This window comes from Fonsecaea multimorphosa (assembly GCF_000836435.1).
Source record: "Fonsecaea multimorphosa CBS 102226 unplaced genomic scaffold supercont1.16, whole genome shotgun sequence".
Classification (NCBI taxonomy): domain Eukaryota; kingdom Fungi; phylum Ascomycota; class Eurotiomycetes; order Chaetothyriales; family Herpotrichiellaceae; genus Fonsecaea; species Fonsecaea multimorphosa.
In genome coordinates, this window is record NW_015971650.1 from 374,047 (window position 1) to 392,311 (window position 18,265).

Genomic DNA, 18,265 nt, shown 5'->3' on the forward strand with positions numbered 1-18,265 from the left:
TGTCATGACAGCACACTATTTGTCTCCACGCCGGGAACTGGCCTTGTTGAAAGAGTCACGCAAAAAGAGGAAGCGGTCTCAACAGACAGTAGCTAGTAGGCGCAAAATGTAGGCCTCAGACGCAGTAAACAGCTCAGCAATCTTTCCGCCACCACCTTGTGAAAAAAGGAGATGGCATGCATGCTTTGCACACCTTTTGTAACTTCACTTCGAGTGACCCAGTTGATGGGAATCAAGCAAACTTCCGAGTCTGCACTCATCCAATCTGACCGACCCAGAAAGGCTGTGGTGGCAGCCTGACTTATCGCCTTTTCGTGAATGTGCCCGCGGCATACGGCAGGGCGGTCCACTCGAAATGCGTCTTGACGTCGACGGCCTCCCACGGAGCGGCCTTCTTGACCACGGCAGGCGTGTCGCGATCCATGTTGCATCCACCGAGGAAGAACTGCCAGCCGAGCAGGTGGTAGACCAGTTGTGCCAGACGACCCAGGACGCTGCCATTCTTGGTCCAGGGGTTTCGAATGTGCTCGACAATCAGCAGCTCGCCGCCCGGTCGCAGGAGGGAGTACAGCTCGGCGACAGTGTGCTCCAGGTTAGGGACCGAGCATAGCACGCGGACGCACGCGATGGTGTCGAACATGCCGTTGGGGGAGGGCTTGACGCCTTCCTTGGCCAGAGCGGCCAACAGTTCGGCCTTGTCGGCGGAGCAGTGGAGGATGTGGTATTTGCCGGTGAGTTTGGCTTCGTCGATCCGAAGTTGCAGGGTGCTGTGAAGACCAGGCGTCGGCTCTGCCCCGTAAACGGCGCTAATGTTGGGGTTGTCGGAGAACAACGATACATAGGTCCCCGAGCCTGGCCCGATGTCCAACACCACCCCGTGCGCACGAGATAGGAGCGGCGGAATTAATGTTGCCGAGCCCTGGGGAGGCGGAGGCGGGTCGACAGGTGCTGGAGAGAAAAATGCAGTGAATACCTTGACCCTGGGATTTCCTCCGCCCACTCCTCTTTCTCATTTTGCTCATGGCCGGAAACCCAACGTACCTGTGACTTTGGTCCAGAACTTTGAGAAAGCATCGTCCCGCACTGTCTTGAAATTACTCGCCGTGGGGAGGTTGAACTGGAGGATATAGAACTGAAAGGCCGTGGTGATGAAGGCTGCCACATGCTGTCAGAGCCTGGGAAATGACACAGAGGGGGAATAGGCACCTACAAATGGCGCTGGGAACGAGCAGAAAGGACGGTTCAAGCAGGTTGAACAGCCGTTGTTGGAGAGGCGGCCACGGCATCTTGACGGTACAGGTGTGGGTTGCCTTCACAGGTTGAGGTGGGTTCCTTCACACTGGGGGAATTGGAGAGTGATATATATATATACAGGAGAAAAGGAACTTGGCACCGTTAGGGCCTTTGAATTACATATTGTTGGGGTCAGCTTGCTGAGGGGGGAAAAGAGTGTGACTTGACCGAGGAACAAGATGAATGCTGAATATCTCATCTACGCGGTGCAGCACTAGCTCCCACAGTAATAATAGCAGGAGACATTTCGGCCGACGCCCTCCGATGGTCCAGTGCCTGCCAGTGTGAGTGTGAGTCTGACTGTCATTACATCGCCTTGGCAAACCCCGTCAAGTCACAGAAAGTCTTGGCCTCAGCCTCGTGACCCTCCAGCCTCAGCCTTGTAGTGGGATACAAGGCTGACATCTTCCTTGGCACAGCCTCGTTGTCGCTAAACCCCGCCTTGCAACGATGACATGGACACCGACAACCTCATCTCAAGATATCCGCACATCACTCTGGGAATTTGTATACATGCCCGAACGAGAATGTCTCGCATACTGGATCTGGTGAGGCTCGAGGTCCCCACGAGGGGTAAATATGGGTACGCGAGGACTTTTCGACCTTATCGCACACCCCCGCACCAATGCTTTCTCCCCAATCACCACAACACGCTTGCAAGAGCTTGATTATCAGACCATACAGCATTACTAACAGTTGCCAGGACCCCGCGGTGGATGCTAAGGGTTGCTCATCCGCCATAATACATCACCACTTGATATCCTCCCTCCTACCCTTCGTCCAACCTCACACAGGCCACCTCCAAGACCTGGTCTGTCGTGCAACTGTTCCTGCAGCTGCCGTTGAGGTAGACGTAGAAGGAGAAACAGGAGGAGAAGAGCACGAGCGGGAACAGAACAAAACAGGAAACTAATTCGTACTGGAAAGACTTTCCTGGGAAGATGACGACTCCTGGCTCAATGGAGCAGCATGACTCTTCAACAACACCGGCAAGGAGCTCATGGAGATCACGGCTTCAAAAGCGGCGACGGGACATACATCGTCGCCTCTCTGCCCTCCATGACGGCATCCCGTACCTCCGCAAGCTCCCCCTGTCCGTCATCTTGATCCTCACGCTGCTGGTCCTGGTCAACCTGGTGGTCTGGGCGATATGCGGCGTGATCCTGTCCTCGCACACCCAGCTTCTCTCGACGGCAGCTTTGGCGTACACGTTGGGTCTCCGACACGCCCTGGACGCCGACCACATCTCCGCCATCGACCTGATGACCCGCCGACTCATCGCCACGGGCCAACGACCCGTGACCGTGGGCACCTTCTTCAGCCTGGGCCACAGCACCATCGTGATCATAACGTCGATCGTGGTCGCCGCGACCGCGGCAGGCATCGCAGGCCGGTTCGACAGCTTCGGCACCGTCGGCGGCATCATCGGGAATTCCGTCTCGGCGGCCTTCTTGATCCTCCTGGGCATCATGAACGCTTACATCCTGTACAAGCTGGTGGTGCAGATCCGAAAGGTCATCCGCATGCGGCCGGACCAGGAGGCCGCGGAGGCCTGGAAGATCGAAGGCGGCGGGTGTCTCTTCCGGGTGCTCAAGAAGATGTTCAAGCTCATCGACCGCCCCTGGAAAATGTATCCCCTCGGCGTCCTCTTCGGCATGGGCTTCGACACGAGTTCCGAGATCGCCCTTTTAGGAATTAGCAGCATCCAGGGTGCAAAGGGCACGAGCATCTGGCTGATTCTGATCTTTCCCGTCCTGTTCACCGCTGGAATGTGCCTTGTTGACACGATCGACGGTGCTTTGATGATGAGTTTGTACGTTGCTCCGATGGGCATGGGCACGAGCAAGAAGGACTTTGAAATCCAGAGCCACGGAGTTCCCGAGCAGATCCTCGACACGACAACACCAAACGACGAGCCGCTGATCCTGGTCGACGTTGAACAATCAGCTGCTATCCAGCCCGCGACGTCGGAACAGCCACAGCCACAGCCACAGCAACAAGAACAAGACTCGCCACAGCAACAAGAACAAGACTCCCCACAATCAGCACCACCGGCCCCCAATACAGCTCGCGTGAAAGATCCCCTGACATTTCTGTACTACTCGATCGTCCTGACCTCCCTGACCGTGCTTTGCGCCATCATCATCGGCATGCTGCAACTGCTCTCGCTGGTCCTCAACGTCGCCAACCCCAAGGGCGCGTTCTGGGATGGCGTCGCAAGGGCAGGAGAGCTGTACGAGATCATCGGCGGCGGCATCTGCGGCAGTTTTGTCGTCGTCGGCGGCATCAGCGTGCTGTGCTACAAGCCTTGGAGGAGATGGGTGGACCGGGAGCGGGCAAGACTGGGAGTCACTAGAGATATTGACGTTGATGACTACGACGACAACGACGACGCGAGGAGATATGCTCAGAACCCTGCGGATACGTCCGGCGGACGAGAAGAGGACGACGATCTAGAGCAAGGCGCCGTCTTCGTCCGCGAGGAGGAGCTCATCCATGGCAAGGATACGCACGCGCACCGGGAGAGAGTGGGCGGCAAGGCTTTCGACAACAATGGCTCGACTGCGACGGCCCAACCTGCAGGTGGCAGTGGAGCAGGTCGTCGCAGCTGAAACACTCACTCTACACACTAGAGCTGCCCTTTCCCTTCCGCACGAAGCCCGCCGCAGCCCTAGCCCTAGCCTCAGCCAGGAGAGACATACTGGTACTCGCACTCGGATAATTACGTGGTATTTATACAGGAAAAAAGACGTCCAGGAATGGCAAGTGCGCAAAAGACAACCCCCAAGATCCATGCATGCATGCATAATCCATGATTTCATGATCCATATAAAAAGAAAACCCTTGAGACAGAAAAAAGACATACAAAGGGGCCTGAATGACATATAGCACATATAGTCTTAAAAAACCGACGACAGCAGCATCGTCCTGGATGAGTTGGGCCCCTGATAACCATATCCAATAATCATTGAGACCCGGGGCAGTACGTTACGGATTTTCTATAACTTTCGTACGTGCGTGACAGCGTGTGTGTGTGCGTGTGTGTGCCGTAACCATTTCTGAATGTCCCCTGACCACACCTGCAGATGCAAAAGTCCCAAGTATACGATATACGATGGTGATATCTCGTGTCAAATTAATTCGTGATGCATGCACAAAAAGGATGGATGGGTGGGTGGATGGAGCTGCATGCTTGCATCGCGCCCTTCTGAGAACCCTCGGGTGCTCTAACCTTATGTCAGATTGATGCCATGTTCCCTTTCGATGTCTTGAGGCTTAGAACCCCGAAGATGCCGAAAGTGACATTTGGCTTATACCGTTGGTGAGGGAGCCATTGACGCCGTTTTCGTGGGGCGAGTGAATGCCATCGCCGTTCCCATTCAGCGACTCGTTCCGGGCCTTGACGGCAGAGAATGCCTGCTCCAGCATTCCCGCGCTCGCGGCCACAAAGCCCAGATAAGGTGGACTGGGTCGGAGCACCCGACTCAGGTACTCGGGATGGAACTGGACACCCACAAAGAACGGATGGTCCTTCAGCTCCATGACTTCCATGCGCTCGCCCTTGTCGTCCTTGCCGATGAATGTCAAGCCGGCATCGGAGAGGCGGGTGATGTACTCGGGGTTTACTTCGTAGCGATGACGGTGCCGCTCGTTAATGCTAGGCTCGCTGTTGTACAGTTTCCGCAGCCGCGACCACTGGGTGTTCTCCTGGAAGATCGTTGGGCGCAGACCCAGCCGCATGTTGCCGCCCATGGTCGTCTTGTCGATTTCCGGCATGAAGACGACCACGGGATCCGGCGTCTGTGCGTCTAGCTCAACCGAATGAGCCGACTTTAGGCCGCACATGTTGCGGGCATACTCGACGACAGCGACTTGCATGCCCAGACAAATTCCGAGATATGGCTTAGGTTTTGTTCGAGCCCAGTTGGCAGCTGCGATCATCCCTTCAGTACCACGATGTCCGAAGCCACCAGGAACCAGAACACCGTCGGCCGTGCATAGCTCGTGCCAGGCCTTGTGGTATTTCTCTGGATTTGAATCCAGTGTGGATTTTTCGAGATTGCTTGCGTCGACCCAGACAAGATTGAGTTTGCGCCGGCAGGCCATAGCACTGTGTTCCAGAGCCTTGATGACGGAGAGATAAGAGTCGTGAAGGTTTGTGTATTTGCCGACCAAGGCGATATTGACTTTCTCCGACTCCAGGAAGCGATCTTGAGAGGTTGTCAATCGCTTCCATTCCTCCCATATTTGCTGGCCTTTGGTGACCAACGAAGGTGCAATCTTGTATGCGTCGAGACGGAAGAGCTCGCGGAGCTGGTCAGGCAGACCTTGTTGCTCGAGGAGGAGTGGCACATGGTACGTCGACTCGACGTCGTGGACAGCTAGGACTTGCGAAGGCTCAACTTGACAGAACATGGCAATCTTGTTCGTCGTAGCCTCGACAAGTTGTTCCTGGCAACGGCAGGCAATCTGGTCTTCGTTAGTGCCTAGCGGCGAGAGGGTACACGAGAAATTTGAATTACCAAGTCAGGTGCCAGACCGAGTGAGCGTGCATCCCGGATGGCTTGCTGTGTGGGCTTCGTCTTCTGCTCACTGCCAATGACCGGCACCAACGAAACATGGATGTGGCAGAAATTGTCGCGACCTGCTCTTCTCCGCAGCTGCCGCATAGCCTCGATGAAAGGGGCACTTTCGATGTCACCTACCGTCCCGCCAAGCTCGATTATGCACACATCCGGCTGTTCCTTTGTATCATCCACGGGAATCCTTGCAACTCTTTCAATCCAGTCCTGGATCGCATTGGTGATGTGAGGGACGACCTGGACAGTCTTGCCAAGGTAGTCTCCTCGTCTCTCACGCTCAATGACATGCTGGTACACTTTCCCAGTCGTGATGCTGTTCTCGAAGGTCAAGGTAACGTTGAGATATCGCTCGTAGTTTCCGAGATCAAGGTCGACCTCGCCGCCATCGTCCAGGACAAAACACTCCCCATGCCTGCAAAAGAGTTAGACAGACGTGTGAAGGCGGTCTCAAAGTCTGCATACTCGGTGGGGGCCATAGTTCCTGCATCCACGTTCAGGTATGGGTCGATTTTGATGGCCGTGACCTTCAAGCCCACAGTCTTGAGCAGAAGGCCCGTCGACGACGCAATGATGCCCTTCCCGATCCCGCTGATGACACCACCGCTCACGAGAACGTACTTCATCTTGAACAAGTGTGTGTAAGAGACGTAGCGGGGAGTAGGGGAGGGAGTAGGACTATTGGTCGAGTCCTGTGCGAGATGCCTCTCAGATAGTCGAGGGATAACTCTGGGCCGGGTCCAAAGGTGTGTGCAGACCCAATAGACGCCTTTGGGACTGGTCTCGTGCTTGATGCTGAAGACAACAATTTGGAGAGTCAAACGCAGGGGTCCGTCGCTGGCTGTCGCCAGGCGGGAGGAGAGGGAAAATGGGTGGAAAATTGCAAGATTCGATGCAGCCAAAAACTGCGCCGGGGATCCACAGGCACGTCAGGCACGTCGATGGCTTGGCGTTGTTGACGCGGTCGCGTTGCACTTTACGCGTGAGCGATACAAACACTGCAGACCGACATCGAGCAACGCCTCTTCTGTCATACTTCACGTACTCATACAATAATCCCCTGGCACTAGCTCCAACGACATCGTAAGATCTCGCACGTCATTCGTCATCATCATCATCTATCACTGAAACTCAAGATATCGTCCTACCTTCCCCCAGCGACGATAGGGCTCACTGCGTCTGGCTCTCAATGAAATCCAATGCATTCTCCTTCGACTCTTCACGAATGCTGCTCACATTGTTGCCGAAGCGCACGCCGAAACACTTGTCAGCCACCCTCAGCATTTCCGGTCTGAATGTTGTGCAGATGAACTGGCCCCCCAGCGGTGGCTCGCCGCCATTGACGGGTTCGTCATCGGCCCTATTGGCAAGGTACAAGATGTGGTCGGCCACAGCGGTTCGGTACTGCGCGTCGAGGTTTGCGTCAATCTCGTCGAAAATGTAGAACGGTGCTGGGTCAGTGGCTTGGATAGCGAAAATGAGGGCAAGACTGCAAAGACCTAGGGATCGAAGTTAGCCGAGAGCCATCCTCAGAATCAGTAGCGTTCTTACTTTTCTGGCCACCACTCAATTGTTGTATACGCTGCTGGTCGTCATGCTTGCTATTGAAGCTGACGCTGATTCCCACGCCGGTATAGTTCTCTACCCCTCGCTTGTTGACAGGCTCAGCATCCGATTCTTCGTCTTCGTCTTCAGCTTGCCTATTGTCGGTTTTCCGTTGAATGATCAATCTGCCTTGACCAGCAGGGACAAGTTTCTGGAACACTTCTGCAAACGCCTTGCTGACCTGCTTGAAAGTGCGCTCAATGGCTTCGTCCTTCCGCTGATCAAGAACTTGGATCAGGTTTTCGATGGACTTCTTCCCGGCCTCGAGCTCCGTTCGTCTTGCGGTGAGATCTTCCCGCTGTTGCAGCGAGTTTCGATAGTGCTCAAAGGCATGCTTGTTGACGGAATTGTATTTCTTCAGGGCTTCCTTGGCTTTCTGGAGCTTCTTCACAATAGCGTTCGAGTCAGTATGCTGGTACTTCTTCCGCAAGTCCTCAGGGATGGCGCCGAGTTCGCGGATGTTCTCCACAGTTTCGCGCTTTGAGGCCAACAGCGCAGCCTTCATCTGGACAGATTTCTCCAGCCGGCGCTGGTGGCGTTCGATCGCCTTGGTCAATTCTTCTTGTTGGCGTCTGATCTCGGCGGCTTCAGCCTCGAGCTCTGCGACCTGGGTCGCCGAAGTCTCCAGCTTGTCCTCAAGCTCGTCCAGATACCCTTGGACAGAGGTCAGCTCTTTAGTCAAACGTGCCAATTCCGTTCTCTTCGCGCGTAAGTGGGAAGAGCTGCCGGCTTCTTCGTCCACTTCATCAGTCTCGAGCGCCGCAAGCTGAGGTTTCAGGCTTGAGTTCAACCGAGCTTCCAAGTCCGCCTTTCTGGTTTCAGTCTCAGCTCTTGACGCCGCCAATTCGTTGTATTCGCGCCTCAATTTCTGTATGCTGACCGCTAGGCTCTCTAGCTGCCTCTCTTCGGCTGCACTCAGTGCTTTCTTAAAGTCTGAGCTCAACTCAGCTTGGTAAGCGGATTGTTGATCAGTTAGGATCTTGACGTTGGCGGCTATCGACGCCTCTTGTTTCTGTTTTGCCTCGAGGTCTTCTTTCTTGCGTTGTAGCATGTCCATCTTGCTTCTGATCTCTTGCCTGAGCAAGACCTGGTTGCCTTGAGCTTGGTTCTTTTGTTGCTCGAGTCTCTGAACCTCGCTCATGGCTTTGGTGATCGTCTGGTCGATCTTTTCGATCTTCCTCTTGTTGTCTTTGCCCTCTGCCTTGACTGCTTCGAACTTCTCCCTCGCTGCCATTACCGCCTTTGTTGCCTTGAGCCTCGAAGAGCGGATATCGTGGTAGCCACCGGTCAACGCACCTTTCTTGTCAGATCGGTCGCCCTCTGGGGTCACCGCTGTCAAGCCATGAGTTCTAGCATATTGCGCTGCGACGCTGAGGTTCTGTGCAATGATGGCTTTACCAAAGACTTGCTGGACGGCTGGCTCGAACCTCTCGTCGTAGTTGATGAGAGACATGAGCGGTCTTGCGTCTTGCGCGTTGGGAAAGTTTGCTGTTTTAGGCTTCAGTCGGTTCAACGGCATGAAAGTAATTCGACCAGCGCGCTCCCGGTTCAAGATCTCCATGACCTTGCTAGCCGTATCGTCATTGTCGACCACGTAATGAAACAAAGAATTTCCCGCGGTGACTTCCACGGCTGTGTGGTGTTGAGGAACGTCAATCAGCTCAGCAAGCGGACCATAGCAACCTTCCAGATTGTATTGCTCCTTTATGCGCCGAATCGCGTCCATACCCCGGCTGGTGTTGCCATCCATCATGTGCGAAAGATTGCGTTCGGCTTTTCTGAGGTCATCCAGAGCCCCTCCGTATTCTGAGTCCAACTGCGCTTCTCGGCGCCACAACATTCTTCGCTCGTCCATCAGCGCGTCCTTTTTCTCATTGGCCGCTTGGATATCTTGGTCAATGGAATGGTCCTGCACGCCAATTCGCTGCTGGAGGTTTTCTATCTCCTTCTCGAGAGTGGCAATCTGCTTTTCATCGTCTGCAATGCCCTCGGCAGTTTGCATGCGAGTGGCTTTGAAACGGGACAGAGACTGGAATGTCTCGTCGATCTGTGTTTGGAGCCAGTTGTCCCGATCTTTCTTTGACTTGAATCGAGCATTTCGCCCTTGTTTGGCGTAGAGACGCTGCTGCGTGGCAGTCGCTTCCTCCAGCCGAGTTTTGACGGCCTGTTCTTTTGCCCTCTCCGCCTGGAATTGTGGGATGACGGTGCTCAGTTCTTGTTCGATCTCCTGGATTTGCGCTGCAACCTGTTTCAGCTCTCGATCGCGATCGTGCTTGGCACGTTGAGCCGCGGCTTGTCCGTGGACTAGATTTCTCTCTTCCAACTCGACTTGGGCTCGTGCTCTTGTCTTCTCTCGCTTTTCGTCTTCGTATTGTCTCTTCTCAAGCCGTGCGGCCTGAATTTGATGGTTGAGTTGCTGGATTTGCTGAGAAATCCTGGCGAGCTCGTCCTCTCCTTGTGCGTAGCGTTCCCGATTTTCGTCGACCTCGTCGATCCCGCCCACTCTTCGATCTTCTAACTCTGCCAACGCCCTGTTGATCTCATCTTGCTCTCGGTGGAAGAGAGTGTACTCTAGTGCACGCTTTTCGCGGTCCTTCTCTTGGAAATCTCGGAGCTCTGCTTGCTCCTCTTCGAGTTCCCGGAGACGTTCTTCGATCTGCTCAAAAGTTTGATCAATGGCGGCGAGTTTATTGTTGGTGTCACTCATGATCTTCTGGGACTCCTCCTTTTTGGCGACGAATTGGTGTGTCCCTGCGACGCTTTTCAGGACCTCCAGCCGCTCGGAGTCTTTCATGTTTGTCAGTCTAGTGATGCGACCTTGAGGGACGATATAGTATGGGTTTGCGCGCGAGAATCCCGCGTTCTCAAGGAGCTGCATGACATCGTGTTTGCTCGCATTCTTGCGGTCGAGGGAATATTCATCTTTTTTGAGGCCAATTGTACGGCGCAGGATGAGCTCGTCGTTTCCGGTTGGGAATCGCCCATCCGTGTTATCAAACACTATCTCCACGTAGGCAGACATGACCGCGGAACCGGACCCTTCGTGGACAAGGGCTTGTCGCTCTTCGCGTCCCGTGTGTGAATATGCATCGCTAAGAACGAACCGGATGGCGGCGAAAAAGTTGCTCTTGCCTGAGCCATTGCGGCCGACGACGACGTTGAGTTTCGGGGAGAAGGGGTTGACAACTGTCTGATTTTTGTAGCTGTAGTGATCGATTAGGACTGCTTTCTGGACCTGCGCTTGGGCGTTTCTCACCTTTTGAAGCCCTGGATGGTTATCTGCTTGATATACATGTTGCACAGATGGGATTTTGACGAGTTATGGGTTTCGAGAGGCGTGCGCGCAACAGCGCTGGGGAGGTGACAATCGCGAAGGATTGTTGAACGGCCCAAGCGACGCGAGGCTGCAAATGAAGGACACGCGCGACTCCTCAATCGTAAATCGAGACTAATCCTAAAGAGAGCTAGTGCCGAGAGTTATGTAAGCTCTGACTAGTGCTTCACGTGATGACCCACCGCGCCACCTGCCTTTTAGGTTCTATTCGCACATCTACTCGGTATATCCTCCCGTCAATGATGTTGTATTATTATTCCTCATATTAGTACCTAAGGTACCTAGTAAGGGGAGATCTCCCGTTTATCTACTACTCGCTCCACCTCTAGACTCAACACAGGGACCCTGATTCCACAAACGGGCTCCGTGCAATCTAGCATGTCTCATTCTCCTCTTGAGCTGAGGTTACCTCCACCGTCAGGTTTAAACAGCTTTGGTGTGATTAGGACAGAACTTCCCGAGACAACGCCAGCTCAGACTTAATCAGACATCAGGCGGAACGATGGCTATAACCGTACGAGGTACAGCAGCTCACGTCTTCCGTAAACCAAGACGGGAAACTGGACCGGCCGGATATCCAGCCAAGGAAGTCTTAGGCCCACCATTCAGGCCCAAAGTGCTACGCAGACACCCAGCCATGGCCCAGGTAAGGTTTCCACGACTAATAGCCTTCTCCACAGACACGGATCAATTCCAAATGTTGGACTGTCACCTGTGGCCCAACTTCTGTATAAATGGAATGGCAGACCCCCGGTAAGTGATGTGCTCATTCTTGCTGGAGTCGGCTCAGTTCTGCATATCCCACCTCAATTCCGTCTGTCAATCATCGAACCATGGGTCCTGCGCCCAAGTTTACTATCCCTCAAGAATTTGAGGATCGTCTGCGCTATGTGGAACCTGTTGATCAGCGCTCTGATGAGGACATCCTGGCCTCGTTAGAGGAGTACAAGCCTGTCACATCCGAAAAGAATATCTGGGCCTTCTGGGACAAGGGCATTCGCTCGATGCCAAGCTGGTGCCAGCGTAACATCGTCAGTTGGGTCCGACTCTGCGGACCATCGTGGACAGTCCGCATCCTCGACGCCGTACCGGACTCGCCGACCACTGCCCTCAAATATGTCTCGGCCGACCTTCTTCCCCAATCATTCGTTACTGGCACGATGACGGGAATATATACTGGCCCTCATAGTTCTGACTTCCTCCGAGGAGCATGCTTATATTCTCATGGGGGAGTCTACATGGATACTGGAAACATCTTGATTCGTGACATTGACAGGATTTGCTGGAACCAGCTGGCAGACCCCAATTCACCTTTTGAGGTCTGTGCTCCAATCATGTATGGAACGACCATGGCAAACCATTTCGTTGCGAGTCGTAAGGGCGATCCCTTTATCAAATGCTGGTAAGTGACATGCAAGACCGATCGACGATACGCTAACGACAGCTTTTGTAGGCACGACCTGTTCGTGTATTTGTGGAAGGATCGCCAGAATCACGAAGGCTTGATTAATCATCCCTTGGTCTCCTTCGCCTTGAGCCACACGTTCGAGGCAGCAGAACAGGCAAATTTCGGTTGGGATTTCAAGGTGCAGCCGCAAACGGTGATGGAGTACATCAGCCAGGTCCTGTCCTGGCAGAGACTTTGCATGCTGGAGAATGCCAGAGATGGCTTCAACGCGACCGAATACTGGTTGAACAAGGTCCTTATCTTCGACGCGCTGCAGGAAGACTGGGGCGCGGAGGCGACGATTGGGTTTGGCGGTCAGGTTTTGTTCAATGCTCTGGCCACAAGACTGGACGCCCCGAAAGACTCCGAGGAATACAAGACGGCATACAAGCTGGTCTGGCGTCTTCTGACAGAGTCGAGTTTGCAAAAGATCACCCACGGAAAGAATCTGACCAAGACGCCCGCGGCAGGTGTTCTCTGGGAAGAGCCAGGCAACGAAGACAAAGACCACGAACCAGGTACCTTTGCCGAGCTCTTCCGGTATGGCACCGTCCACTTCCAACAGACGAGAGAGAGCATCCGGTATCTAAAAGCTGAGAAGCCACCAGTGACGTCGAACAAGGGACTTCTCGAGCCTTAGAGCCGAGCAGCCTTGCAGACGCCGCTTGAATAAGTCCGATATCTGCGAGAGTTTGTGCTTTGTGCTGCATTCCATACTCGGCAAATCAATAGCCTTGTCAAAACACCGAGAAGGACGATTCCTCAAGCGAGTCCGTGCCGACATCGGCGCATCCTCCATTCACCTCCATGGAAGCACCGTGCATCCGAGGAGCGGAGCTTCTGGGCGCTCCGCCCCCGAGCGATGAGTACTTTTTTTTAATCTGATAAGATCATCAATGACCCCCTTTTCCCTCTCTGCCTTGTCCAACGTTGCAAATGCGTGTCGCCTCTCCAAACATGTTTGCAAAATTCGTTTTCTGTCTCAGATTGCTCGGCTTCACTTTATCCCTCTCCTTTCAGAGGTTGTGCATTTATCTATCCACAAAGATCCACCGATTGCGGTACCACTCCGTCCCCGACCCGCGCAACGTGGTGATCATCGGCGGCTCCTTCGCCGGGTATTTCCTCGCCAAGCGACTCTCCGAGTCCCTTCCCACGGGTTACCGAGTGATCTTGATCGAGCGACATTCCCATTTCCACTTCACATGGAATTTCCCTCGCGCCACCGTCCTCGCGGGCCAGGAGTCCAACGCCATCATCCCTTACCCGCGCGGCCACGGCCCACGGACCTCGCCCGAGGGAGCATACGTGTTCAAGCAAGGCGCCGTCGCGGCCATCGAGACCGGCAAAGTCATCCTGCAGGACGGATCGGAGATTCGCTACGAGTACCTCGCCATCGCGACGGGGTCGCGGTCGCGGTATCCGGCAAAGCTCGACGCGGACGCGGACGCCGACACAAAAGCGAAATGCCTGAGATTCTTCCGTGAGGAACAAAAGCGCATCGTGGCCGGCCAGGACATTGTGGTCGTTGGCGGTGGTGCCGCGGGCGTCGAAGTCGCCGGGGACATCAAGAGCAAGTATCCGCGGAAAAACGTCACGCTGGTGCATTCTCGGGAGAGGTTGCTCAACAGCTTCGACGAGGAACTCCATGGTATCGCGCGCAAGGCCCTCGAAGAGCTGGGCGTCCAGCTGTGTTTGGGTGAGCGGGTGGTTTGGGGTCTGGACGGGCAGGATTGCAGGGAGGTCAGGCTTCGCAGTGGCAAAGTCATCCAGTGTGATGTGGTGGTGAGCAGCATTTTGTACCCTACCCTGTCAATCTCGCTCTTATATCCTTCCCCCTCACCTCTCTAACCTAAGCTAAGCTACCCTCCTTCCAGATCCAATGCACAGGCCAAACCCCCAACTCGACCCTCCTCAAATCCTTCTCCCCCTCGTCCGTATCCGCCACGTCGGGCGCCATCCTGGCGGACAAGAACCTGCGCGTCCGAAACACGCCGCCGACCGCCAACATCTTCGCGCTGGGCGACGTGATCGAGCTGCCCGGCCACGCTGGTCCGAAGATGGGCCGCGCCGCGACCATGCAGGGGTTTTTGGTCGCGGAGAATATTGTGCGGCTGATTCGAGCGGAGCAGAAGCAGAAGCAAAAGGAGAAGACGGAGATGAACAAGACACCGTCGTCGCCGGCGTTGAACTTGAAGGAGTATACGCCGTCAATGATTGATTCGTCCATCGAACTGACCTTGGGCTTGGTAAGTCATGATGCCTCGCAAATGCTATTTTGCGGCTTTGCTCCCCCCCCTCCAACCCTTCTTTTCCTTTCCATCCCATTTACACAGCCCCTTATCCTATCCCTACGCATATCTGGATCCTCCTATTATTTCCCCGCAGGAAAACATTCCCAGCCTACCCCCGTACACCTTCCTCGTTGCCTCTCTACACATTTCCACCTTCCTAACTCGTCTACGTCTCGCCGCCGGCACGCAGGGCAAAAGCGTCATGTTCATCAGCGACGGGCGGCAGAATATGTCCTTTGCGAAGGACATGTCCGACGAGGCCTTGCACGCCGCGCAGGCATGGAGGATGCTGGATGCGCGGCCGTTCGTCGATCCTGGGGACAGCGCAGCAGGGTCAAGTTCAAACTCAGCAGCAGCAGCAGGAAAGACATAGCTTGCTTCGCTATAATACCTCTTCGGTTCACGGCTTCGTATGTCTGTCGGTGGGCGTGGTTTTTATTTTCTGGCCTGAACATCAAGGGAGTCCGAGGGCGGCTCGTCGGTAATTGAGAGGAAATTAATATACCTACGGCGAGATCGTGTATATTCATGTGCAAGGGTATGTTCTGCAAGTGTATTCAAGATCGCCTCCTCCTCCTCTCGACCGATCAATGGTGCAAAGTCCATTTTCCAATTCCCCTCCCTAGGTTGCGGCCTCTGGCGCCGAAAGCACCACAGGCCTCAATGACACCCGATACTTGACCAGCTCCGGATCCTCATACTGCGCCATCCACATGGGATCCATGGTGATCTCCCACTGCTTCATCCGGCTGATCAGCTGCGCCTGGGGATCCTGCAGGGCCTTGTACATCCGCGCGTCGGCTTCCTTCTTCTCCGGCGTCGCCATGGCCAGCCATCGCTCCATCTTGTGCTCCCGTGCCACATCGTCGATCTCCCATATCCCCAAGGGATCGTCGCTGTATCCGCCCAATTGACACATGCGCTTGTTTTCAATGGAGAATTCATTCGTAAAGTTCAGCCACTTGTCCCGACGAGCTGCGGCCCACGTGTCAAGCAGTGACTCTGGGGCTTGGCCGTTGATGACGGCGCCGAGAGCGCGCCCTAGAGGTCCAGCATCCAGCAGACCCGTTGTCAGCCCTAGACCTCCAATGGGATTGTTACTCTGGAGTGTGTGTCAGCGGAATCGTCAAGAACCCAGGGAAGGATAGAAAATCTCACATGTGCAGCATCACCCGCCAACAATAACCGACCTAGTCTGAAAGTCTGCGCGCACCTCTGATGCGGCTTGTACTTATTCAACTGTACCAACTCGTATTCCACCGGCCACACAGGGAAGATATGTTTGTAGTGCTCATCAAGCTCGGCACGTATTTCGTCGTTCGTCAAGCCCGCTCTGACACCAAACGCCACCCGCCACAGTCCTGTGTCGTCGAGAATTGTGACCACCGCCCAGTGAACCGGGTCCATGACCAGATTCGCTGTATGAAATCCATGTTTAAAGAAGTCAAACCGCACATTGGTGGCCACAAAGTCTTCTTTGGGCCAGGAGAAACCTTCAAAGGGGATGTTGGACAGTTTGCGAACACTAGAACCGGCGCCATCTGCTCCTACCAGCCAGTCGCAGGTATAGTAAGTCTCTTGGTTGGTGGTGGGATCCACAGCGGTCAAGGATACCAGAGTCTGCTTCTCGTCCTGAGAGACCTCAATGACTCTTTGATTAAATCTCACTTGCGAGTTATATTTAGTTGTAAGATGGCGCAGGAGTATCGCGGCCAGTCGTGGCTGAGGACAATTGATGCCGGAAGGGAAGAGGCTGCCTCCTTCTCTCTTCTCCACATGGGCCACCTTTTTGCCTTTGATCCAGAATGCAATCACATCGTTGATGACAGACTCCTTTTTGACGTCGTCTAGAGTGCCTGTTTCGAGCAGTTCTGCTTGCGCACATGGTTGATACGATGCCGCGCGAGGCGATTGATCGACCTGATGATTCCTCTCAAGCACCAAGACAGGAACCCCGAGCCTTGCTAAATTAGTGGCGGTCGTTAGTCCGACTGGACCGCAACCGACGATGATGACACGATGGTGCTCGGCTTTGGATGGGCCAATTGAACCCATTTTGGGATTGTGCAGCACTCGAGCTGGAGAACAAGAAATTCCAAACAGAGCTTCAATGATGGTTTTGGGCGATATGTTGAATGGTCCTTTGCCGGTGAACCCACCTTCATGCGATCTAAAAACTTCTCCAAGGACCCCACAAACATCTTTCCCCACAATCGCCGGTTGTTGACCTTTCGAAGGGCCATCCACTTGGACAGGCGTAAGCCTAGGCCGTCGATTGACGAGGACTCCCAAGGCTATTGCCGATCTGATGGGAAACGGCAAATGCATCCACTCCACTTAAGTCAGTAGCTGAGCCCGAAACATGTGGGGTATCTCTGGGGTGACCATATGATCACCTAGGTATATCTTGTCTTTACCATTTATTGTCCTTGAGTTTGTGGTCCGTAGTAGTTATTCCAGTCATAAAGCAACAGCCATCATGGGCGAGCCAAGTGAACCGATGGTAGAGAGATTTCTCGGAGATCAACACGACTGCCAACCCGCGACCGACCCCAGGCGGAATCAAGAGCTCGCAGCTGCATTCAAAGACAAAAATGTTGTGATTGCTGGTGCCGGCCGCGGCATTGGAAGAGCTACCGCTGAGTTCTTTGCGCACACAGCCGCCAAATCACTGAGTTTGATGGCACTAGAGCTGCAAGAGGTGGATGAGACCGCCAATCTGTGCAAGAAGATCAACCCTCAGCTTTTAACCAAGACCGCCGCATTCGACGTCAAGGACTATCACAAAGTGCAGCAATTCATCGACGAGGTCGACCAGGAATTTGGGTCAGTTGACGTGGTCTTCGCAAATGCCGGCCGCCCACCACAATGGCTCGCAACTTACGAGTCGGATCCAACAGTGTGGTGGGATACCCTGGCGGTGTCGCTGCAGGGAGGCTTCAACTTCGCCCGAGCTGCACTTCCGATCATGCGGCGAGAGAAGAGCGGAAGGATCGTCTTCACATCAAGTGCCGGCGCTCATGTGAGCAACGGCATGGGCAGTTACGCGCTGGGTAAGCTGGGCCTGGTGCGTCTAGCTGAGATCCTGCACCACGAGAACAAAGACCACGGCATCAAGACATTCGCCATCCATCCCGGTGCCATTCCAACTCGATTCTTCACCGACTTCAAGGAGGCATCAGAGGGCAATATCAAGGAAGGCAGCTATGTGTCCAAGACCCTGCCGGGAGAAGACAAGTCAGCAAATATCGCAGTCAATTTCTTCAAAGATGTCACATGGGACACACCCCAGATGCCGGCAGGCTATGTGGTCTTGCTCTCCAGTGGACAGCTGGATTTCATGTCGGGCAGGTATATTGACTGTTCCAGAAAGGTCGAGACGTACCTGGCAGACAAGGACAAAATCATGGCCAAAGACCTACACCGGGTCAAGCTGGTGGTGGACTCGGACTGGTTTATTCCTCCTGCCAAAGAGGAGCAGGAATTTGGCGGGGCGTGACATCCTCCTCCAGGTGTGATCGTCTGGCAGGGCAAAGAATATGCGGCAGGTAATCCACATGAAATGGCAGTGCACAGTGAGAGACAGGGGAGCAAAGAGCAAAGATCAAAGAGCAAACGAAGAAGGGAAATGAAATGCCACACCCATTGTAATGATCCGCCGTACAGATACTAGTCCCTGGCTACGGTCGAGTATTCTTGGCATCAAAATGTG

General features: G+C 54.3%; 8 protein-coding genes across 8 annotated transcripts; 4 read left to right on the plus strand and 4 right to left on the minus strand.

Annotated features, from left to right (window-relative positions):
* Positions 1 to 301: 301 nt before the first annotated feature.
* Z520_07787 (uncharacterized protein) lies at positions 302 to 1,286 on the minus strand (the record flags this gene model as incomplete). Its single annotated transcript, XM_016778284.1, has 3 exons — positions 302 to 948; positions 1,033 to 1,155; positions 1,211 to 1,286. 3 exons carry the CDS (start codon positions 1,284 to 1,286, stop codon positions 302 to 304), a joined length of 846 nt encoding a protein of 281 aa, XP_016630644.1.
* A 948-nt stretch (positions 1,287 to 2,234) lies between these two features.
* On the plus strand, positions 2,235 to 3,905 carry Z520_07788 (uncharacterized protein; the record flags this gene model as incomplete). Its single annotated transcript, XM_016778285.1, has 1 exon — positions 2,235 to 3,905. The coding sequence occupies one exon, from the start codon at positions 2,235 to 2,237 to the stop codon at positions 3,903 to 3,905; it is 1,671 nt and encodes a 556-aa protein (XP_016630645.1).
* A 664-nt stretch (positions 3,906 to 4,569) lies between these two features.
* Positions 4,570 to 6,499, minus strand: Z520_07789 (uncharacterized protein; the record flags this gene model as incomplete). Its single annotated transcript, XM_016778286.1, has 3 exons — positions 4,570 to 5,763; positions 5,817 to 6,288; positions 6,339 to 6,499. The coding sequence occupies 3 exons, from the start codon at positions 6,497 to 6,499 to the stop codon at positions 4,570 to 4,572; spliced, it is 1,827 nt and encodes a 608-aa protein (XP_016630646.1).
* Positions 6,500 to 7,043: 544 nt separating this feature from the next.
* Z520_07790 (uncharacterized protein) lies at positions 7,044 to 10,772 on the minus strand (the record flags this gene model as incomplete). The annotated part of the gene is made up of 3 exons (XM_016778287.1): positions 7,044 to 7,372; positions 7,425 to 10,681; positions 10,735 to 10,772. The coding sequence occupies 3 exons, from the start codon at positions 10,770 to 10,772 to the stop codon at positions 7,044 to 7,046; spliced, it is 3,624 nt and encodes a 1,207-aa protein (XP_016630647.1).
* An 873-nt stretch (positions 10,773 to 11,645) lies between these two features.
* On the plus strand, positions 11,646 to 12,899 carry Z520_07791 (uncharacterized protein; the record flags this gene model as incomplete). The annotated part of the gene is made up of 2 exons (XM_016778288.1): positions 11,646 to 12,214; positions 12,266 to 12,899. The coding sequence occupies 2 exons, from the start codon at positions 11,646 to 11,648 to the stop codon at positions 12,897 to 12,899; spliced, it is 1,203 nt and encodes a 400-aa protein (XP_016630648.1).
* A 317-nt stretch (positions 12,900 to 13,216) lies between these two features.
* Positions 13,217 to 14,926, plus strand: Z520_07792 (uncharacterized protein; the record flags this gene model as incomplete). Its single annotated transcript, XM_016778289.1, has 3 exons — positions 13,217 to 14,044; positions 14,137 to 14,508; positions 14,648 to 14,926. 3 exons carry the CDS (start codon positions 13,217 to 13,219, stop codon positions 14,924 to 14,926), a joined length of 1,479 nt encoding a protein of 492 aa, XP_016630649.1.
* Positions 14,927 to 15,175: 249 nt separating this feature from the next.
* Positions 15,176 to 16,608, minus strand: Z520_07793 (uncharacterized protein; the record flags this gene model as incomplete). The annotated part of the gene is made up of 2 exons (XM_016778290.1): positions 15,176 to 15,655; positions 15,712 to 16,608. 2 exons carry the CDS (start codon positions 16,606 to 16,608, stop codon positions 15,176 to 15,178), a joined length of 1,377 nt encoding a protein of 458 aa, XP_016630650.1.
* Positions 16,609 to 17,032: 424 nt separating this feature from the next.
* Positions 17,033 to 18,052, plus strand: Z520_07794 (uncharacterized protein; the record flags this gene model as incomplete). The annotated part of the gene is made up of 1 exon (XM_016778291.1): positions 17,033 to 18,052. One exon carries the CDS (start codon positions 17,033 to 17,035, stop codon positions 18,050 to 18,052), a length of 1,020 nt encoding a protein of 339 aa, XP_016630651.1.
* Positions 18,053 to 18,265: the final 213 nt, after the last annotated feature.